Here is a 22,413-nt window from a genome sequence, read left to right as displayed (position 1 = left end):
TGAGGGAAATAAATGTCGCGTGGATGTTAATAACTCACCTGCAGGAGGGTGAAGGCAAGGCCCTTTACCTGTTCCTTCTCTTGGTACGCAGATGTAGACGAGTGTTCCGGGGAGCACAAGTGTTCCCACGGCTGTAAGAACACTGAGGGCTCCCACGCCTGCACCTGTCCCGAGGGCCTGGTCCTGGCGGCTGACCTGGCCACCTGCACTGGTAATCAGGCAGGGCCGCCTTTGTGCACTTCACTGACGAGGGTCAATTAGGCTAGCAGTGCAAGGGAGTATTTCCCACGCTTATGAATGGCAGCATACTTGTAAAGAAAGCCTTGAAATGCAGGCCTGCTTATAATGACATCAAAAGCAGTGATATTTTAAGCGTCTGTGTAAGAATGTAAGAATACATCATAGATTGCACACTGATATAGACACTGTCAACGTTTCTTGCTCTATGACACGAGAAACGCGACAATAAAGATGACAAACAGCCTCAGGTTAGTAACACCATTCTTCCCACTGTCGCGGCAGACGTGGACGAGTGCGCCTTGGATAACGGCGGGTGCGAGCAAGTGTGCGAGAACACGGAGGGCTCCTACCTGTGCAGCTGTCACGCGGGGTACGTCCTGGCCTCCAACCACACCTGTGTTGATGAGGATGAGTGTGCCGAGGACAATGGCGGCTGTCAGCAGGTAAGACGCCTCTAATGATTATTCAGGAGCTCGGGATCTCAATAAGGATGAGCTGAAATAACCGAATGCGACTCCCTCTTATTCCAGCCAGGTGAATGATGTCATGCTTGGTGCTTACGTCACACAAGGAGAATGTTTGTGGCACGTGATGCGTCACTCGTGGCCGTGACCATGACGGGTGTTCGTGTCTGTCCGTGTGCCATATATCGCTTATAACTATGCGAGCTTTTATTGTTTTGCAAGAAAATTCATTACTTTTCATATCTTTTAGTTTATTTTTTTTTAATATCTGGGATTTATTTTTCTCTACGTTTACAATTGATCTTTTTGTAAAGTTGCAGTTTGTGTGTGAGCGAGGTGGATGTTACAGAAAGTCTACAACCTAAAAATAAAGCGAAAATGTAGACAATATACAGGACAGATAGTCTTCAAAGTGAAGAATGGAGTGCGATAACGCTTGAAAATATTCATCAAAGTCTGTGTCCGTGCCCATGCAGCCCAGTAATCGATTTTCAGTGTCACAGATAGTCGAGTTTGATGGTGTTAACCCCTTTAGTACTATGACGCGCTTTTCATATTCATTCTGGTTACTATTTGCAATTTCATATAGCTTCAGAAACTCATGTGTGGAATTAAAGATAGTGAAGACTCTAATCTTCTGACCTCCATAGATACTTCCTAATACAAATAAAATCGTCTAATCACACCCAAAAAATCAAAGTAAAAATTCGTCTCAGTATTGAGGGGATTAGCATTTTTTTTTTTTTTTCATGTTACAACCTATAGCGCCTGTAGGTGTACTTGAAGAGTATGGGAAGCGCCGTCTATCTTCCACCTATTAGCGGCGCAGGCAATTTTATTTATAGTGGTACCCAGACATCATGCCACCAAATTAATATCCTTCTAAGACCAATATTCTGCAACACTCTGCTCTCTCATCATAATTGTTTTCATGATCAGCCGAGTTCCCAAAAGCTTTTCTCCTGCTAATGATGGAAATCTTATTCTGTAACTAGAACCATAAATAGATTTTTAGAAACCTGTGTAACTTCAAACAGAGCCTTTCAGATTTGCCAGGGGAAGCAGAACAGAAACACATCAAGAGGTTTCCAGTCATGATTAGCTGTTGATTGGTTACGGGGGAGCTTTATGGAAACCTGGAATAAACAAAAAGGGAGATAGTTTACATGCATATTGTTTACTTCAAAATCCACTTTCTGCTTAAGGCTGAAAACAAAGAAAAAAAAAAGAACTCAAGACGCCAGTCCCTGTAGAGCAGTACATTAGAAAAAGGACCATTCAAAATTTGAGAAGTGTCTTGAAACTTGTCTCTTCCTCACGTGTTTCATGTTCCTCAGGACTGCACGAACACACCGGGATCCTACGAGTGCTCCTGCGGCGAGGGTTTCCTACAGGAGGGGAAGCATGACTGTAGTGACGTGGACGAGTGTGACGAGGACAATTTTGGATGTTCCGATGTATGTGTGAACACCTTTGGCGGCGCCTACTGCTCCTGCCCTGTCGGTTACTCTCTCATGCACGACAACAGGACGTGTGAAGGTGCGTTGTTCAGTTGTGTTGAGATGCTTCTCTATATTTATGAAAGTGGTACCTTATATAATTTTTCCTTATTATTTTGTATGGTTACGGAAAGTTTCTCTATTGAAATACTAATTGCTAAGACTTCATTTAAGAACAGTTTTGATATTTCGATTGTAGAAAGAATAATTCAGTTTTTGTTGGTAGTAAAAATAAGTTGAAAGTAACGAAAGTGAATGATTATTTCAGACGATGACGAGTGTGAGGCAGACGGCGGCTGCTCCCACGGCTGTATCAACACTGAAGGCTCCTTCACTTGCGAGTGTCCAGAGGGCCTCGCTCTCTCTCCGGACAGCGTCACTTGCATCGGTAGTCACTCTTCTCTAAATCAATTTGCTCGTAACGACGGTGAGTGTTGATGCATTTAGATCAATTCAGTACGGCGTCCTTTCTGATCCTTTGTCTCCGTAGATGTGAACGAGTGTGCTGCAGACAACGGAGGGTGTGACCAGATCTGCGAAAACACGGAAGGCTCTTTCTACTGTGACTGCGAGGAAGGTTTTGTTCTCTCTGACAACGGCGCCTCGTGTGTGGATGTGGACGAGTGTGCCGAGGACAACGGTGGTTGCCAGCAGGTGAGTCACCCCAGACCAGATCACTTTAAAGTTCTTTATCCTTTAAATAGGTTTATTTCACTCCACTCTCCTCTGTAGGAATGTCTCAACGAGCCGGGGTCCTTTTCCTGTTCCTGCTTCCCCGGCTATGACCTGGAGGACGACTTCCACTGCAGCGACGTGGACGAGTGTGCTCTGCAGCTGTCCACCTGCCAGCAAGACTGTTTCAACCTGCCCGGCAGCTATGACTGTCTCTGCCACGATGGCTTCGAGCTCTCCCTTGACAACCACACGTGTGCCGATATCGACGAGTGCGGCGTGGACAACGGCTGCTCGCATTTCTGCACTAACTTTAATGGCTCCTACACGTGCCACTGCCCGCCGGGACTCAAGCTCTCCGTGGACGAGCACACATGCATGGACGTGGACGAGTGCGAGCTGGACAATGGAGGCTGCTCACACGTCTGTTCCAACTCCAACGGAGGTTACAAGTGTCTGTGTCCAGAGGGATTTCATCTCCTGGAGGATGGAAGCACGCATGAGAAGCTTCACGAGTGTGTCGATGTGGACGAGTGTCTGGACAACAACGGGAACTGCAGCCATGAGTGTCACAACCTGGAGGTCGGCTACGAGTGTAGGTGTCCCTCAGGCTACACCTTCCTGGAGGAGCAGGACGGGTCACTCAGCCGCCACGAGTGTGTTGACGTGGACGAGTGTCGTGAACACAACGGCGGGTGCAGCCACTTCTGCGTTAACACTGAGGGCGGGATGGAGTGCCAGTGCCCGCGTGGGATGACAATGCCTGAAGGTGAACAAGAATTTGAGTGCCAGGACATTGACGAGTGCCTGAAAGACAATGGTGGGTGCAGTCACCTGTGCACCAACCTGCCGGGGACCTACGAGTGTGGCTGTCCTGACGGCTGGCGCCTCGACATCCACTACGACGACCAGGATTACTCCGAGGACATCACCAACTTCGAGGTCTCCAATGACGTCATCTGGAGGCAGTGTGTGGACGTGGATGAGTGCGGCGATGACCGCGGCGGCTGCAGCCACATTTGTCACAACGACGACGGCGGGTACCGGTGCTCGTGTCCCCCGGGTACTGGCTGGGGCGGGACAACAAGACCTGCTGGGATATCAATGAGTGTAACGTTGACAAGGGCGGCTGTTCCCACGAGTGCACCAACACCGAGGGCTCTTTCGTGTGCACATGTCCCGAGGGCTTCATGCTGCGGGACGACAAGAGGTGTCAGGACGTGGATGAGTGTGAGAATGACAACGGAGGCTGCTCGGACCTGTGCGTCAACCAGCTGGGCCGCTACCACTGCGCCTGCCCTGCCGGGTTTTCTGCTGGAGGACGATGACTTGACCTGCTCAGACATCAATGAGTGCGGCAGAGACAATGGTGGGTGCTCCCACACGTGCCACAATCTGCACGGCCGCTACACCTGCAGCTGTCCCGCAGGTCTGGTGCTGAATGAAGATTCCCACACCTGTGACGACAAAGACGAGTGTGAAACAAACAACGGCGGCTGCTCTCACGAGTGCATTAACGAGGTGGGCTCCCATGAGTGTGGGTGTCCTGCTGGCCTCACCCTGGCGGTGGACGGACGCACTTGTCTAGATGTGGATGAGTGTGGAATGAAGAATGGCGGATGCTCCCACCAGTGCACCAACCACGAGGGCCACTACACGTGTCTGTGCCCCGCCGGAACGGTTCTCTCCGCAGACAACCACACGTGCGAGGACGTGAACGAGTGTGCCGAGAGGAACGGAGGCTGCAGCTACAAGTGCATCAACACGGAGGGCAGCTACGAGTGTCACTGCCGCCTGGGGATGGAAGTGGGGCTCGACGGACACACCTGCCAGGACGTGGACGAGTGTGCCGATGGGAATGGAGGCTGCAGTGACCACTGCCACAACACCAGAGGCTCCTTCAGGTAACTCTGCAGGGAAGAACGATTAGCAGATACTATACACTACGTCTTTTTCAGTCGTTTCGCTGTATTTCACTTGTAATTAGATCATAAGAGACCTGTGTAGTGTTACCTTTAAGGGTCCGCTCTGCCACCGTTGTTTCATGGCATTTATCTCCTCCAGGTGTGAGTGTCCCCTCGGGTACTCCCTGGGGCTGGACGGAGCCACGTGTGAGGACATCAATGAGTGTGAACTGGCCAACGGAGGCTGCTCGCACGGTTGCATCAACACTGAGGATCCTTCTCCTGCAACAAGTGGGTAACGCCAAAATCCTTTCTGGAGTAACAATATCAGCGTGTTACCTGAGGCTCTTCCTTCGCTGAATCATGACAGAAGGAGAGAGGCTCACTTAGCTCACCTTGACGAACCAAAAGAGATATGATACGTCATTCAATGTTATATTCATACCTGTATTCTTCCTGTGTTCTTCTTGCAGGTGTTCTGAGGGGTACAAGCTGGGGGAGGACTTGCTGACGTGTGTGGATATTGACGAGTGCCTTGAGTCTCCCTGTGAACACGATTGCGTCAACATCCCAGGCTCTTACTACTGCTCCTGCAATACAGGGTTCAGACCGAGGCCAGAGTGAGTGTTGAGCCTTGTGTTTTTGAGTGTGACCAAATATTTTAAAATGCATTAAGGAAAATGTTTGACCAGAGAATTATTTAGTATTTGTCAGAGAATCAAAACGTAAAACGAAAAAAAATGTAATGAAGAGTATGAAAATTTTGTTCCATATTTTCTTATTAGATAGTTGTGATATTTTCGAAAAGCACAAAGCTCATGGAAGCAAACTTAACAAAAAATCAGGAAGTATCACACGTATGGCCACCAAACGTCTGTAAAAGTTATAACCAGATTGAATCAGAATTGCTTGGAATATTCTGACATCTTTAAACTATCAATGGAAACATGAAAACTTTCTTGAAAACTTCTTTACTCCCACTGGAGACTGAATAGTAGTGAAGATAAGACACTAAAACGTTTAAGAATAAAATCTAGTCACACATTCATCCATCTGGTAGTGTGTCCTTCAAAACATTCAACTCTCTCTTCACGTGTCTCCAGCGCCGCTCACCGCTGCTGGGACGTGAACGAGTGCGAGGAGGACAACGGAGGGTGTGCACGTGACTGCTTCAACACTATCGGCTCTTACCACTGCCGCTGCCCGCGTGGCTACGAGCTAGGAAGGGACAAGCACTCCTGCGAGGGTGAGTCAGGACAGGAGCAGCGATGTCTGTCTGTGTGTTACTTTGTTATTTGTTTTTGTTACCAGTGTGTTCTTGTTAACCCCTTTCGTACTAGGACGCATTTATACCACAGATTTGTGTACGATAAGACCATTTTATTTGTATTAGGAAGGGTCTATGGACGTCAGAAGATTAATGGCCAGAGTCTTCACTGTTTTAATCCCTACACAAGTTTCTGAAGTTACATAAAATCACTAAATAGTAAGCAGAATGAATATGAAAAAGCGTCATCGTACTGAGTGGGTTAACCCCTTCAGTACTGAGACGCAATTTTGCTTTGATTTTTGGGTAAGATCAGATGATTTTATTCGCATTAGGAAGGGTCAATGGAAGTTAGAAGATTAATGGTTAGAATCTTCACTCTTTTGATCCCCACATGAGTTTCTGAACCTGTATGAAATCACCAAACAGTAAGAAGAAAAATTAAGAAAACTTGCCATGGTACTGAAGGAGATAGTAAGGCAAAAGAAAGATAGATAGAAAGATGACAAGAAATGCACAGATAAATTTAAAAGGCAGACAGATAGAAGGATAGAAATGGAAGGAAACAGACGTATAGATAGACAGACAGACATTGTTTCAGGGATCCGGGAAACTTTTAACATCCATATTATTTGTACTCATAACTCACATGCACACTGCCACCGTACGCCTTCCCACTTCCTTACTCCTCTTCCATTGTGTAATCCTTAAAACTCCCCTCTGGATACACTAATAACTCACGAAGACTGCCACATTACACCCTCCAACTTCTTCACTCCTTCCCTCTTGCCCCCAAAAAACTCTATAATAAATACACACACACACACACACACACACACACACACACACACACACACACACACACACACACACACACACACACACACACACACACACACACACACACACACACACACACACACACTCTCAGCTCTCTTCCTGCCTCTGTATTTCCATCTTCCTTTGACTTGACTTCTTTTAAGAGAGAGGTGTGTCGAGACATTTGTCCCTGAATTTTGGCTAACTCCCATGTCTTTTAGGGAACTGGAAACAGTGAGCCTTTTTTTTCCATATTTTGTTGCCTTGGCCAGTTATCCCTCCTACGTAAATGAAAAAAAACTACACACATACACACAGTCACCATGCACTGCCCTCTAATTCCAGCCAACCCAGTATTCTGTCCTGTGATGGTGGCGCCTCTGCACGGGGAAATGACTTGCTCTCACAACCTCATCGGGAACGCTTATCCTCACGGCACCACCTGCTCCTCGTCCTGCTTCCTCGGGTTCGCCCTTCACGGCAACTCCAACGCCACCTGCCTCTCCACTGGTGTCTGGTCCGCCAATCCCGCTACGTGCCGAGGTAAGTTTGTATCTATGAATATTTTTTGCATATATCATGGTACTTTTGATGTGTGTGTCGTGTGTGTATGTGTGTAAGAGTGTGTGTGTCAGGTAATGATGTTATGAGTGAGGACTTTAAGGTAACTCGAGGTGTGGTGTGTTATCTACCTGCTTTTGTGTCGGTCTATATTCATGGGAGTTATATCGCCCATTTGCATAACCTGTGAAGTGAACGGCAAAGAGGTGCGGTGTTGGATTTCAGGACGACGGGAAGAGTTTAGCTGGATGTTCGTTTACACTTTGATAAACTAGAATTTAGGTACTCTGTGTGTGTGTGTGTGTGTGTGTGTGTGTGTGTGTGTGTGTGTGTGTGTGTGTGTGTGTGTGTGTGTGTGTGTGTGTGTGTGTGTGTGCGTGTGTAGAGAGAGAGAGAGAGAGAGAGAGAGAGAGAGAGAGAGAGAGAGAGAGAGAGAGAGAGAGAGAGAGAGAGAGAGAGAGAGAGAGAGAGAGAGAGAGAGAGAGAAAGACAGACAGACAGACAGAAACACAAACACATCCAAAACATCACAAAACGACAAAGAAAACAACCACAGCCATACTGCACAACTTAACCTCCACCTCCACAAATAACAACCTAATACCACCACATCACTACCTAGCCACATCACGCTACCTGCCTTTACAAACAGCCATGAAGTGTGCAATGCTGGTTGACGTGGACCACGGGAGAGTGTCGCCGAAGAGGTGCACGAGTAGAACCTCCAGCGTGGGCCAGCACTGTTACCTCTCCTGCTCCCCCGGGTACAGAGTAGTGGGCAACCCTGTGAGGACCTGCCAGACTAGTGGATTATGGTCTCCTGAAACCACCAGCCCCTACTGCGAGAAGGGTTAGTGATGGGGCTGTGTGTGTGTGTGTGTGTGTGTGTGTGTGTGTGTCTGTGGGTGTGTGTGATCTTCTCCGCAGTTTTCCCCTCTATGCAGATTCTAAAAATAAAATAAAGTAAAAATAGAAAAATGTGCAGCTGGATAAAAATGTGTCAGTGTTTGTTTTTATATAAATGGTACAAATATTCTCTTTTTTCAACTCGTCAGAACATTTTCCATCTTTCTCTCCCTCCCACTTGATCCTTTTTGAAACCTGAAATCTTTCCATTTTTTTCCCTCCTCCATTCCTCATCGACCCGTTGCTCATTTTTGTATGGCATTTATGGTCTCACTTTACTTTTTTTCTTTTTTTTTTACGTTAAGGCCTATAGCGCCTATAGGCACACTTGAATAGTGTATGGGAAGCGCTGTTCAGCTTCCGCCCATTAGTGGCGCAGGCAATTTTATTTATAGTGATACCCATCTTAGGGCCCATATCACCCCCGAACCTCATGGATATAATCACCTAGAACCTGGGAACTTTAAACCACTCGACAAATGACAAAGTGTTTAAGGCTGTACGTGGTGGGATTCGAACCTACACGTGGACGTCTCACCACCTTATCCACTACGACACCGCTCTGGTATGGCTCACGTTGCTGCTTCTTATTTCCTCACCATCACGTCACTTTCACTTCTCAATTCTTTCATCGAATACATTGACACCTTTCATTGTTTCCATAGAAGTCACGTATGTTATCTTTCTTCCGTTCAACTCTTCTTTTCAATACATTTCTTTAAATCTTACCACGTTTTGTATTGTTGTTTCGATATACTGTTGTGGCACCGTATCTCCTACATTAGTACATATTTCTTTAGTCTGTCTCTTTCATGACTAACATATCCTGATCTAAACCTATTCCAAAAACCTCTAAGTGTTTCTTGTGATATCCTAGAGCGGTGATGTATGGCAGTGTATCCTTTCTCTTAACACGCCCAATTATAATCTTAACATATAACACCTGACACGTCTTTCTTTCATTACCTAAACGTATTACAATGTCTCTCCTATGAACAAATGTTTTCTCTGTCTTTCACATCTACATTCTGCAAAGCTACGCCCAATAACGTATAGTAAGTCGTTCTATTCAATACCTTAACGCGTCACACACACACACACACTCTCTCTCTCTCTCTCTCTCTCTCTCCAGCGACCTAATGTCTTCCCTGTCTTTTATATTTACATTCTACTAGGCTACAGTCAATAACTCTTAGTAGGTCCTTCTTTCATTACCTAAACCTATTACACTCTCTCTCTCTCCTGCGAGCTAATGTTTTCCCTGTATTTTGCATTTATTCGTACATTCTGCAAAGCTACACTCAAAAACTCTCAGTAGCTCCTTCTTTTTCAATACCTTAAACGTGTCACCGTGTCTTTCCTACGAGCTAATGTCTTCCCTGTCTTTCACATCTACATTCTGCAAAGCTACACTCAATAACTCTCAGTAGGTCGTTCTTTTCAATACCTTAATGTATCACCTAACTCTTACCATGTCCTTTCTCTCATCACCTAAACGCGTCACAACATCTCTCCAACGAACTAATTAATATCTTCCCTTGAACCCTTAATAACTTCCACTAGACTACAGCCAGTTAAATGCAACGGAGAGAGGAAATGGAAAGGCTTGAAAACACAGCCCTGGTTTGGCGTTTAGTACAGTTACATGTATTCAACAAACTCGTATTTTATTCATGATTTTCCCTTCCGGTACAGATTCCCTCAAGCCGTTCATCCAGTGTCCCAGTGACGTGCAGGTGGATCTGGCACCCCACATGAGCTCCGCCTACGTGCGCCTCCCACAACCCAAGGCAAACGTGGACTGGTTCAGGTGAGGGGTAGGGAAAGGTGAGAGAAGGGTGAGGAAGGGTAAGGAAGGGTGAGGGAGGGTGAGAAAGGGCAAGGAAGGAGAAGAAAGGTGAGGGAAGGTTAGAAAGGGTGAGGAAAGTGTAAGGAAAGGGTTAGGAAGGGTGAGGAAGGATGAAGAAGAATGATGAAGGGTGAGGAAGGGTGAAGAAGGGTTGGAAAGGATGCAGGAAGGGTGAAAAAGGGTGAGGAAGGGTGAAGGAGGGTTAGAAAGGGTGAGGAAGGGTGAAGAAGAATGAGGAAGGGTGAGGGAGGGTTAGGAAGGATAAGGAAGGGTGAGAGAAGGGTGAGGGAAGGGTTAAAAAGGTGCAGGAAGGGTTAGTAAAGGATGGATGTTTTTTCTTGTGTGTGTGTTTGCCATCGTTTTTATTTGCATTTTTGTGGTCAAGGGATGTGTTTTATTTCATCGGTTCGCTTGTTTGTTCTTATTTCTGGTTTCATGGGGTCACTGTACTGTACGTAATGATTCGCTTTTATTTATTTATTTTATTTTGTGTATGTGTATGAGTATGTGTATGTTTTTGCCTCCTGTGTCACTCGTGCTTTACATAATGTTGTGTTTTTGCCTCAGCTCTCCATCAGGCTGAGGTTTAATTTGCGTCACATGATCAAAAAATCCCCATTAATTGGCTGCCCCTTTGATGCTGTTACGCCGCCGCCGGGAACACACCATAATTTTGTTTTCTTTTTTCCTCATAACGTTTCATAATATTATTCATCACATTAACTCATCTCCTTTGTATTCCCCGGAGGTTATGGAGTCCCTAATTATACTCAAAACACTCTGCCTTTTTATTTCAATCAGTCTGTTCTAAATTCATTATATAGCTTTTAAAGAATGACCAGCGTTACTAATTGTAAAAGAAATGCTGTTAATTTGTATGATCATGGTTTTAATTCTCCAGTGCAACATTCAGGCAAAGTTCCCAGTGTGGCACGGGTAGTGTAGCAGCGGTAATGTAGCGGTAGTGTTGCGGTAATGTAGAGGTAATGTAGCGGTGTAGCGGTTGTATAGCTGTAATGTAGCGGTAGTAATGCGTTAATGTAGTGATAGTAGCGGTGTTGCGGTTGTATAGCGGTGATGTAGCGATAGTGTAGCTGTAATGTAAGGACGGTAGTGTAGCGGAGTAGTGGTAGTGTAACGATAACGTAGCGGTAATGTAGCGGTAATGCTGCAGTAGTGTAGCAGCGGTAATGCAGCGGTAGTGTAGCGGTAGTATGACTAACTCCACCTCCTCACAGTGTAGTGGTCGTACTAATAAGTAGAGTGGGTGGTACTAATAAACTCTCGGGGTGTGGCTGTGTCCTGGCCACACCCCGGCAACACTGCATGCTGGTTCACCACTTTAGAGGCAATGAATGATGTGGTACAGAGGGAGCTGATTGTATATAGTAAATGGGATGCATGTATATGTGTATTTAGTCTGCACTCATGTTTGTATAGCTGTTTGTAGAAACAATACATAAGATTCTGTTGTAAAAATGTAAGATTCACAGCTTTCACTTCTTAGTCGATCATTATTACATCACTCACTCATACACACACACACTTACAGACACACACACATACACACACACACACACACACACACACACACACACACACACACACACACACACACACACACACACACACACACACACACACACGCACACACACACACCGCTTAGTGTAGTGGTTAGCACGCTCGACTCACAATCGAGAGGGCGGGGTTCGAGTCCCGGCGCGGTGAGGCAAATGGGCAAGCCTCTTAATGTGTAGCCCCTGTTCACTTAGCAGTAAATAGGTACGGGATGTAACTCGAGGGGTTGTGGCCTCGCTTTCCCGGTGTGTGGAGTGTGCTGTGGTCTCAGTCCTACCCGAAGATCGGTCTATGAGCTCTGAGCTCGCTCCGTAATGGAGAAGACTGGCTGGGTGACCAGCAGACGACCGAGGTGAATTATACACACACACACACACACACACACACACACACACACACACACACACACACACACACACACGCACGCACACACACCTCACCTCACGCCTCAAGACATAGTTGCTTCAGGCTGCGGGCCGGTACGAATAGGTGCCTCTAGTGAACTAACCTGAGGTGGTCTTGTATACTGTAGATATGCCCCAAGTGTTTCCCGAAGGAGAGAAGATTCCCGCGACTCAGAGGACCCGAGGTAACGCTCTCCCTCCGCCTCTTCAGTACTGCTGCTGCTGCTCTGCTTGGCTACATACTGCCTGTCTTATCCTCGGCAGTCTATCAGTTTGTCTTCGCGCTAATTCTGCCTTTGCATCAATCCAATGTGGAGAAACATTTCGTGGCAATAAAATTCTCTTCACTTACCATAATATCGAGCCTGGTTTCCGCTGCCTATTTCATCCCTAGCAGTCTGTTATCTATTATTTTTTTCAGCGTGATTCTTGTCTTTGCCTCAGTTCAGCGTAGAATAAACATTTCGTGGCTGCAAAATTTTCTTCATGCACCAAAATATTAAACATGCTTTACATACAATGATGAACTTCCCTGCCTGTCCCATCTTCGCCAGTCTGTCAACTTGTCATCTTTCCTGTCTTCTTTACCTCAATTTAGTGTGAGGAAACATTTCGTAAATGCAAAAGTTTTCCCATACTAGAATAACGAACTTGAATATAATTTTGCCTTACGGTGATGAGTCTTGTCTCCACCCTGGCCATTACTGACCTCTTGCTTCACTTCATGACTGGCGCGGCGGGGTAAAGTGACCAGTCAGGTAAAAAACAATTAAAAACATTATTGCCACATATTGAATTATCTGTATCACCACCATTTTTCATTCCTTAGTGTTCCTCGTTCGCCGCTCTTGACAGGTTACAAGAGACAATCTTCATCATCCTTTCCATCTTCCTGAGTTCTCTTGACCTCTGTCTGTGTCTGCCTGTTTTGTATTGATAAATGCACGCCTGCATGACTTAACACACATAAATGCCTGTGATGAATGCCCAGCTAAACACTCAACCAGATATTATATAGAGGCATAGGAATTCTTATTAAGGTAATCAGTGTTCTAATTAAGAATTCATTATTGTTGTCTGACTTTTGTTACCTTCACATGTTCTTTAATCAGAATACTTTTATTGACTTACTATAGTTTCAACATGACACATTTCATACTGTTTGTCTCACTTCATTGCCTCTTTGTGCAAATACTGTTAGGTTTTGGGTATAAATCTTTCTGGTCTTTGTTTAGGGACTGACACTCTTGCCAGACTCTGTTTTCGATCTTTTAATTACCACTTTTTAATCTTTTTTTAATCTTTTAACACCAGACTAGTGACCTTCTAACATACAAAAAAAAAAAAAAAAAAACAGGTTAACGTAGAACACAATGGTTATTTTTCGTACACGTTCCCACCTGTGTTATCTGCTGACGAAGATGTCTCGCGTCCTGCAGGTACGTGGACGCCTCCCCGGACTGGGCCAAGCAGCTAGAGGCGGACCTGCCGGCGGGGAAGACCACTGTGACCTTCGTGGCGCGCTCTCCAATGTCTGATGAGTCCGCCGCGTGTTCCTTCATGGTGGAGGTGCGAGGTGAGTGGCGGCGGGGAGTGGATCGATTTAGCGTGGAGAAAGTATGACTGTTTGATTTATTTTGTTTGTACTGACCTTAGTGTGTTTTTTTTTATGTCTCTCTCTCTCTCTCTCTCTCTCTCTCTCTCTCTCTCTCTCTCTCTCTCTCTCTCTCTCTCTCTCTCTCTCTCTCTCTCTCTCTCTCTCTCTCTCTCTCTCTCTCTCTCTCTCTCTCTCTCTCTCTCTCTCTCGTTTAGTAAGTTACATATGAATTAATCCGGATCTGCGTTTGATATGTAACATTTTCCTGTTTTTTTTTTTTTATCATCAACGTCACGGTTTTATTTACCTATCTTTTCATCTATTCAACAAGGACGTCCAGGTTTTGCTTAGTATGTCAGTAATAGTCTCAGGTTAGTTTAACCCCTTCAATACTGGAACTCATTTTTACCTTGAGATTTGTGTACGATTAGACCATTTTATTGACATTAGGAAGGGTCTGTGGAGGTCAGAAAATTATTGTCCCCATTCTTCGCTATCTTTATCCACACATGAGTTTCTGAAGCTGTATAAAATCACCAAATAGTCTCCAGAATGAATATGGAAACGCGTCATGGTATTTAAGAGGAGTTAAGTTAGGTTAGCTCTGTTTACTAATGTTCTCAGCCGCCCATCCTCACATCCACGTGCTTCAGGGTCTCTGTGTCTCTTTTGGCAGACAAAGAGGACCCACAGGTGTTCGGATGCCCCAAGTCTTTCACGGTGCTGCTGACAGAGGGGCAAGCAACGGCCGAGGTGGTGTGGAAGGAGCCGCTCTTCAAAGATAACGTGGAAATCTCTCACTTATGGAAATCGCTGGTGAGTGGGGAGCATTCATTTGCGTCCCTCATCACCGGTGGTAAAAGTTTTGTCCGAGTCTTTTCACGTAAAAGTCGCTTAATTGCTTGTAATGTGTGGAAAATTACCGCGAGCGATTCTTTTGATCACGTGAAATTAGTACGAATGTTTCTGACCAGGCTTAGCGAACTGACACTAAATTGGTATTGGATTCCATTAACCTCTTGAGTACTGTGATGCATTTTTACCTCGAGATATCTGTACGATTAAACCATTTCATTAACATTAGCAAGAGTCTATGGAGATCAGAAGATTAATGGCAACAGTTTTTATTATTTCAATCCCCACATAAGTTTCTGAAGGTGTATAAAATCACTAGATAGTAACTAGAAGGAATATGGAAAAGCGTCATGGTACTGAAGAGGTTAACGACGTGCATCACAAACTTAAACTGATTTGCAGACGTAGGTAACTAAAGCAAATATTACGTTGTGAGAAGACAGTACTTTTATTTTTATACTGTTACCTTTTTCTTCTAGGTAGTCATTCAGTTGATCAGTAAAGGGGTGCTACCTGTCAGTATTGATACATTTATTTAGTGTTATACAGACAGCAGCAAACTCAACAACGGGACATTTTATACATAAATATAAATCAAATACTATCGCAATTTGCTATGACAGTTGGCAGTACCTCAACTATTGGTCGAGTCCAAACACCTTGCCGAGTATGCATTTTGAAACTTTACAATAGAATATACCGCAAAATATGACTCACATATACCAAACTGCACAGGAACCCGGGCGCTACTTGACGGCAGGAACGTACCCGGTGCATTATGTGGCCATGGACCCCTACAGGAACAGGGCCAAGTGCTCCTTCGTCGTCACTGTACAACGTGAGTCCTTCCCCCTTTCCCTTAATCCCACTGAGAGTAATCTACAGTTCTTTTTGATAAATCTCCTCGTGTCACTGTACATACATAGGAGTAATTCTTTTGATTCTTTTTTTTTTCATCGCTTTTGATGTTAGATTAATTTCTTAGTCTGTTTGAGCTGATTAATGAAATATTTCCTGCTGAATATACATTTTTGTTCAAGCGGAAGAGTCAACAAAGAGAAATAGATAGTGATAAAAAAAAGAAAGAAATATGTATGAAATAACTAGTTTTTAAAATGTGATTAAAACCTTAACTTAATTCCCCCCCCCCAACTCTTTGTGTCTCTTTTCGCTGTGCACTCGCTTTATTAGAGTAAGTGTTTAGCCTCCACGTCTCTCACTAGATGGCGTTACTCAACCTGTAAATAAGTACACGTAAGAATATATTGATAACTATTGATCCAACCTCTCACCGGAGCCTCTCTGTGTGCCTTGCGTGTGCCGGGCGAGAGATGACCGACTCACTAAAGCTTGCATGTGTAGTGTGTAGTCCCTGAGGCGGCGACACACTGCCCCACGCCGCCTGCACACCCCGGGATATGTGACACCCGCACCCACCACCACCACCACCACCACCATCACTGCCACCACCGATAGCGCCTCTCATTCTAACTTCACTTTTTTTCAAACTCTCTTTTGTTATTATTTTTTACTCTTTCTTTTCTCCTCCTCTTCCTTTTCCTCCTCCTTCCTGCTCGTGCTCCTCCCTCCTCTTCCTGCTTCTCCACTTGACTTCCTTGTTGTGGTGTCAAAATATCAATCAGTCCTCCTCCTCCTTCTCCTCTTCTTCCTTTTCCTTCTTTTTCCATAGATTTTTTCTCCTCCATCTCTTATTCTTATTCTTTGTGTTCTCTTTCTTGATCCTCTTCAACTTCTTTTTCTCCTCCTCCTTCTCCTCATATCTGACTCACCTGCTTCACTGGGGAGGATTCGAAGCATCGGAGCATCATGTGACTCAACCCTCTCTGAGAACACCACACTGTCTTTACTTATGTCGATTCTCTCTCTCTCTCTCTCTCTCTCTCTCTCTCTCTCTCTCCTCATCAGAGTAACACCAACGTCAACACCTACTACCCATTAACACACTGGTCATTAACACAAGCCTTAGTACTGTCAGTAACTTCCATTATGTCCATATTTCATTCTTCTAGTCTCTAGCAGTAACATGAACGACTGTCCCTGTACATTGGAAGGTATGTGTGTATTCTGCCTCGCTCTACTGACGCCTCCACACTTCTCAGAACACACTGGTCCTGCCCACGTGTTGTACAAAACCCATAACTATGTAGTAGTGAAGTGACTGATCCATGTGACAGCTTCGTGGCTCCATTACTAAGGCAGCGGCGGTGCATGTTTGGCCTCACAACGCCACGTGCTGCAGGAACATCAGTTATTAACACCTGTTGAGAAATTTTGTTCTGTGGTAATGAAGTCTAGCTAAATTTGCCCTTTTCTCGGATCTTTTGCTTGTTTCTTTGTTGGAGACTGCATTTTTTTAAGTTCTTTTTGGCCTTTATTTGTCTCCCCAATATGTGAAAAAAAATAACTTGCAAAAATATCTAATTATTTGATAGGAAAATTTAATTATCTATGTTTGTTCTGATGAATATAACGTCATTCTTTCTTTAGTTTATTTAAACATATATTTTGTCTAATTAAAACCTGATGAATACATAAAAAAATCCAACTTGTGATGCAACATTCAAACATTTCCAACACATTCTCAGTGACTTTATTTCAGATTTCATAAACCTTTTATTAGTTCCATTAAATTTCACACTTTTACACAAGCACACACACGCATTAAAAAACAACATGCTATACTTCCCCTCCTCAAACAAAGCCATTATCTACTTAGCATATAAAGCAAAACAACGACAGCTCTCTCATAACACACAAAGACCACAAACCACAGCTCCATATCCTCACTCACGCCAACACTGGGCTGTATGTAACACGACAGCCGAGGAAGGAGGAGAAGGAGCAGGAGGCGGCAGTGGTGGTGGTGGTGGTGAGGGGGAGCAGTGCGGGAGGCCAGGGGAAGCGATGGGCGTCTCGTGGGTGTGCAAGGAGCTGGCCTGGGGGCGGATGTGTCGTCCCTCCTGCCTGCCTGGGTTTGTCATGACCACCGCCCCTCCCTCTCCACTTTACATATGCGGCCGTCACACCGGGCTATGGTACCCCAGCGCACACCTCCCCTCCTGCACACGTGAGTTATGATTTGCTGTCTCTCTCACCACCACAATTTTTCCAAGGCCACAAAGACGACTAGCTTAGTTTTCAAGATATTTTCTCCTCAATAAGCTAGAAATCTTGCTAATCCATCATCAAAACTATATAAATGTTTTAGAAATACGTATCTTCAACTAGTCTTTGGAAAGTAGTGGTGGTGAGAGAGCAAAGCGTTTCAGAATACGAGTTTGTGTCTCCAGCTGTGTGTCTCTCTCTTTTTCCTCTCCGTCTTTCTGTTATATTGTTTCTTTTCTTTTATATCATTCGTTCTCTGTGTGCATCTGTTTCTTTGAGTTTCCTTTCTATGTTTCTCTGTCATTTATCTCTTTCGTTCTGTCTGTTTTTTCTGTTTTCTTATTTTCTTGTTTTATTTTGTCTCATTTATGTCTGTCTCTGATCTGTTTGTCTCCATTTTTTTGTCTGTCTATTTATCTGTTCGCCGTCTCCACCCATACCTCTCTGTCTCTCTCTCTCTCTCTCTCTCTCTCTCTCTCTCTCTCTCTCTCTCTCTCTCTCTCTCTCTCTCTCTCTCTCTCATCCTGCAATTCACTACATGTATTCCTCATTAAGATCTATTACTGCATTTTATGACATCAGATAAGGGTTTCTCTTTATTTCTTCCCCTCACCTCTCTGTAATTCTATTGTGATGGATTTCAGAAGACGGCTTTCCATACTGCAGTTGATGTTTGATGGGGGGAATGGTAACTGTGAAGAGGGAAAGTGAATAATAAATGTGAATGACTGAATTAAAGAGAGGTGTTTGAAAGGGAATGACAAATGTAAACAACCAGATTAAATAGCCAATGTGGAGTGTGAAATTAATTAAAGGGATGTTATTGAGACCAGTAATGTTGAATGCGAGCGACGCGGCCAAAAGCTGTGTGTTTATTTGATGTGTCGTCAATGTACGGTGCATTTACCTGTGCCCCTCTCCGTGCAGCCGCCGTACCACTCAAGCCAAGTGATGGCTGTCTGCCCGGGTTTGAATGGAGGGAAGCCCATCCGAATGTATGCCGTGAGTACCAAGTTTGTCTCTTGTAATTTGTCTCCTCTTGCATTAGAGTCGGTAGTTCCTTCTTATTCTCTTAGAAGGACCGGTATTGAGTTTACAGGTATAAGGAGCCGCGGAAGTCTTGGTACTTATTATATACTTGAGTTTTTCTTGAGGATTTTCAGTATTTTGAGAGAGAGAGAGAGAGAGAGAAGTCTTCATCTAATTTGTGTTGACAGGTATACTTTACTCTAGCTGTATGTAATGCTGTGAAGGTTAACATTATGCATATAGGTTTGATTAGCATTAACGTATTCAGTAATTTGATAGACGAAGCTGAGAATATTTCAAACATATATATTGATAAGTTACCGAGCCCTAAAGTACGAGAGTGATAGAACAAGTAGAGAAAAACTTTATACATTAACAAGTGGCTTAAAAATTAGATTAACATTATCACATCCAGAACGAAGAATCTCTTTAACATACTTTAACATACATTAACATACATATTGACAGTTTCATTAAGTGACGTAAGTAGCAGTAATATTGAAGCTAAAACGTGACGTAGAATTTTGATTAACACTTCAAGCTCCCTTTGCTACTCCTTAACGTGCGTCTGTGTGTGCGTTCCAGTGGCGTGTTCCCCAGGGATGTACAGTGGTGGGCAGAAACAGCGATGTACTCCATGCCCAGTGGGAACATTCACGGACAAGTACGCAAGGTAAGGGCGTGGCGGAATGGGAGATTATAAGAGCGGTGGTTTTGTCAATGCATGAGTGAAGTGCATGAGTGTGGATGGCGTGGTGTAAGGCAGTGATAGGCGAGGCGTTTCTTCTCATTACTCTCTGTTTTTCTAATATGACATAAAAGATGGTTCCTTAGTGACTGGATGAAGTGCATGAGAGTGGCGTGGTGTAAGGCAGTGATAGGCGTGACGTTTCTTCTCACTACTCTCTGTTTCTCCAATATGACTTAAGAGCAGGTGGTTCCTTAGTGATTGGGCGAAGTGCATGAGGGTGGGTGACGTGGTGTAAGGCGTTTCTTCTTACTACTCTCTGTTTTTCCAATATGACTTCAGACCAGGTAGTTCCTCAGTGAATGGGCGAAGTGCATGAGTTTAGTGTTGGTATATGGGATTTATAAATAAGGTGCTCCTTCTTACTAGACTGTCAATTGATTCTGCACTGCGTCGTAAGGAACATCATGGATTTATACATTATATCAGGTCCACAAGGCGCACCACGTGGTTGGCCATAACGAGTGTGCCAAAATAAGACTGACTCGTTCAAAAATATATATTGTAATTTATTCATGTAGCTATGAATGATGGTAACGCGTTGAGCAGTAAGGTGCAACATACAGCATAGAGTTAGCATCACAAAATACAGCATACAGAATTATCAGCATCACAAAACACAGCATACGGAATTATCAGCATAGAATTAACATCACAAAACACAGCATACAGAATTATCAACATAGAATTAACATTACAAAACACAGCATACAGAATTATCACAAAATACAGCATAGAGTTATTAGAGTTAGCATCACAATACAGGATTATTAGCATACAAAACATAGCATACATAATTATCAGCATAGAGTTAGCATCACAAAACACAGCATACAGAATTATCAGCATAGAGTTAGCATCACAAAACACAGCATACAGAATTATCAGCATAGAGTTAGCATCACAAAACACAGCATACAGAATTATCAGCATAGAGTTAACACCACAAAACACAGCATTATTACACCATCACCATCATGGCCACTCATACTATCACATTTCACCAAGAGGAGCGATGAGAGGAGTGGAAACCCTCGAACAGAACAAACTCCCAGCTCACGCCAGTTTGTTGACACACAGCGAATGAACCACACGGCGAGTACTAACGAGAATAACTAGTTGTAGCGTAACTTAGTACATGTTATAATGCATCACTGTAACTCACACCTGCATTCTTGTCTAGACTGCGTTTCTGGGTTCGTACATATTGATTTTCTTGATGTTAGTTGTGGAATTATTTCTATTTAAGAAAAGCACTGGTCAAGGACAGAGAGAGGGAAAGAAAAAGAGTGTAATGAGGTGCCAGTCCCTCAAGAAGCAAAGGAATTAGCCAAAATTGAAGGATAAGTGTCTTGAAACCTCCCTCAAGTCACGAGAAGAGGAAAATGTAGAACCATGCAGTGAGTTTCAGAGTTTCCCAGTGAAAGGGATGAAAGATTGAGACTACCACCTCGCTTCACCACAAGACGTAAAGACATGTGTTAGTGTGTCAGTCCAGTGTGTCCTGTGTGTGTCGCCTAGAGGAAGTGTCTTGCGTATCACAGCGCCTCAGAAAAGTTAGTGTTAGCTCAGCCTGCAGTGTGTCCTGTGTGTGGTGTGTGTCACCTAACGGGAGCGTCTTGTCGTACAGTGGACGGTGTGAACAGTGTGGTGACGACGCCACGACGCTCCGCCGCGGCACCAGCTCGCGAACCCTCTGCCTACAGCCCGCCGGCAGGACATCACACCCACCGTCGGACTTCCTCTCACAGGTCGGTCTCTCGTCGCCCACCCGAGGCGCCCCAGAGTCCCCTTCAACCCTGTGTCCTAAATTGAGTATTTGTTTATTATATATTTCGTTTTTACTCAGCCTGATTTTGCGGTCTTGATGTTTGCTTTTGATGTCCAGGCTGAGTGTGGTGCATTTTGCGTGTATTATTAACTTCAAGGCTGTTCTTTGGTTACGATGCATCCATAGACTAGTCAAGTGAAATAGCATGTGTTTAGTGATTCTTTATTGTGTAATCTTATTTGTGAAAGATGTCTTCATTAGCTCAGGTTTGCATGATCAAGGGAGTTCATTAATGACAAACTCTATAATCCTTCTCATATCACATTGAATACTTGCTATAATGCTCAATGACTAAATTTCTTAAAGAGAGGTAAGGTGAATCTTTTCTTACGCAGATGTGCAAACAAAATAAATATGTTTTTCTTATAGGTAATATTATCATTAATAACTTTTTTCACTATTAGTTGATAAGTGGGACTTGCTTGGTGGGATATGCAACTGCTGAGGGGCATGGTAACTTTGCTTGAGTGATTCAGCTTCTATGATTCACAAATATTCTTTTTATTTTGAGAAGCTTTAAATTGGAGTAGAGACATTACTGACAGGTACGTATAATACTTCTGAGAGCAGCTTGAGGCGAGGAACTGAAGCACTCACTAGTTGTAATCCTGTTAGAGGTTATCTGTTATGTTACACTCAACAGTAGACAGTAATGAATCTGCACAGCTATGGATTCTACACAGGAAAGAGTAATTATTATACTTGTGCCTCCCACCGGCTGCTCCCTAACGCCGCTGCTCTCCCATCTAGATTGGTCATCGTAAGAAAACATGGAAATATCGAGAACCTTTTTCATGGACGGTAGGTTTCGTCAACGTATGGTGAGGTGATTTTCCTGCTACTGCTGTTACTGCTGGCTCTGTCTGTTGGGGGCGTAATGTGCTTCTTGCTATTTATGTGCTTATGTGCGTCAGGTCAAGGGCGCCGTCACATCCATAACTTGCTCTAAAAATTGAACGTGGAGCTAGTCACGTCCCCAAACTCACTTGCATAACGTGAGATAATCAATGCGAGCTACGTGAGTGATGAGAAGGCACCCTGACGCAGCTCTGTACCCTGAGAC

General features: G+C 44.3%; 1 protein-coding gene across 1 annotated transcript in view; it reads left to right on the top strand.

The window, feature by feature from the left end:
- LOC123508559 (fibrillin-1-like) overlaps nt 1-22,413 on the top strand; it is a 37,431-nt gene that overhangs the window by 9,688 nt on the left and 5,330 nt on the right. The window contains 21 exon segments of the mRNA XM_045262315.1: nt 92-211; nt 523-683; nt 2,042-2,243; nt 2,472-2,591; nt 2,694-2,857; nt 2,936-3,932; nt 3,935-4,176; nt 4,178-4,779; nt 4,940-5,052; nt 5,225-5,399; nt 5,883-6,025; nt 7,211-7,408; nt 8,079-8,276; nt 10,028-10,142; nt 12,293-12,349; nt 13,604-13,740; nt 14,438-14,577; nt 15,352-15,454; nt 17,459-17,704; nt 18,670-18,744; nt 19,357-19,444. Of these exon segments, the coding sequence (XP_045118250.1) occupies nt 92-211; nt 523-683; nt 2,042-2,243; nt 2,472-2,591; nt 2,694-2,857; nt 2,936-3,932; nt 3,935-4,176; nt 4,178-4,779; nt 4,940-5,052; nt 5,225-5,399; nt 5,883-6,025; nt 7,211-7,408; nt 8,079-8,276; nt 10,028-10,142; nt 12,293-12,349; nt 13,604-13,740; nt 14,438-14,577; nt 15,352-15,454; nt 17,459-17,704; nt 18,670-18,744; nt 19,357-19,444 (4,396 nt within the window).

The sequence above is a fragment of the Portunus trituberculatus genome, chromosome 25 (genome assembly GCF_017591435.1).
Source record: "Portunus trituberculatus isolate SZX2019 chromosome 25, ASM1759143v1, whole genome shotgun sequence".
Taxonomy (NCBI): domain Eukaryota; kingdom Metazoa; phylum Arthropoda; class Malacostraca; order Decapoda; family Portunidae; genus Portunus; species Portunus trituberculatus.
Note: the sequence above shows the minus strand (reverse complement) of the source record. Positions and strands in the feature narration are given on the sequence as shown.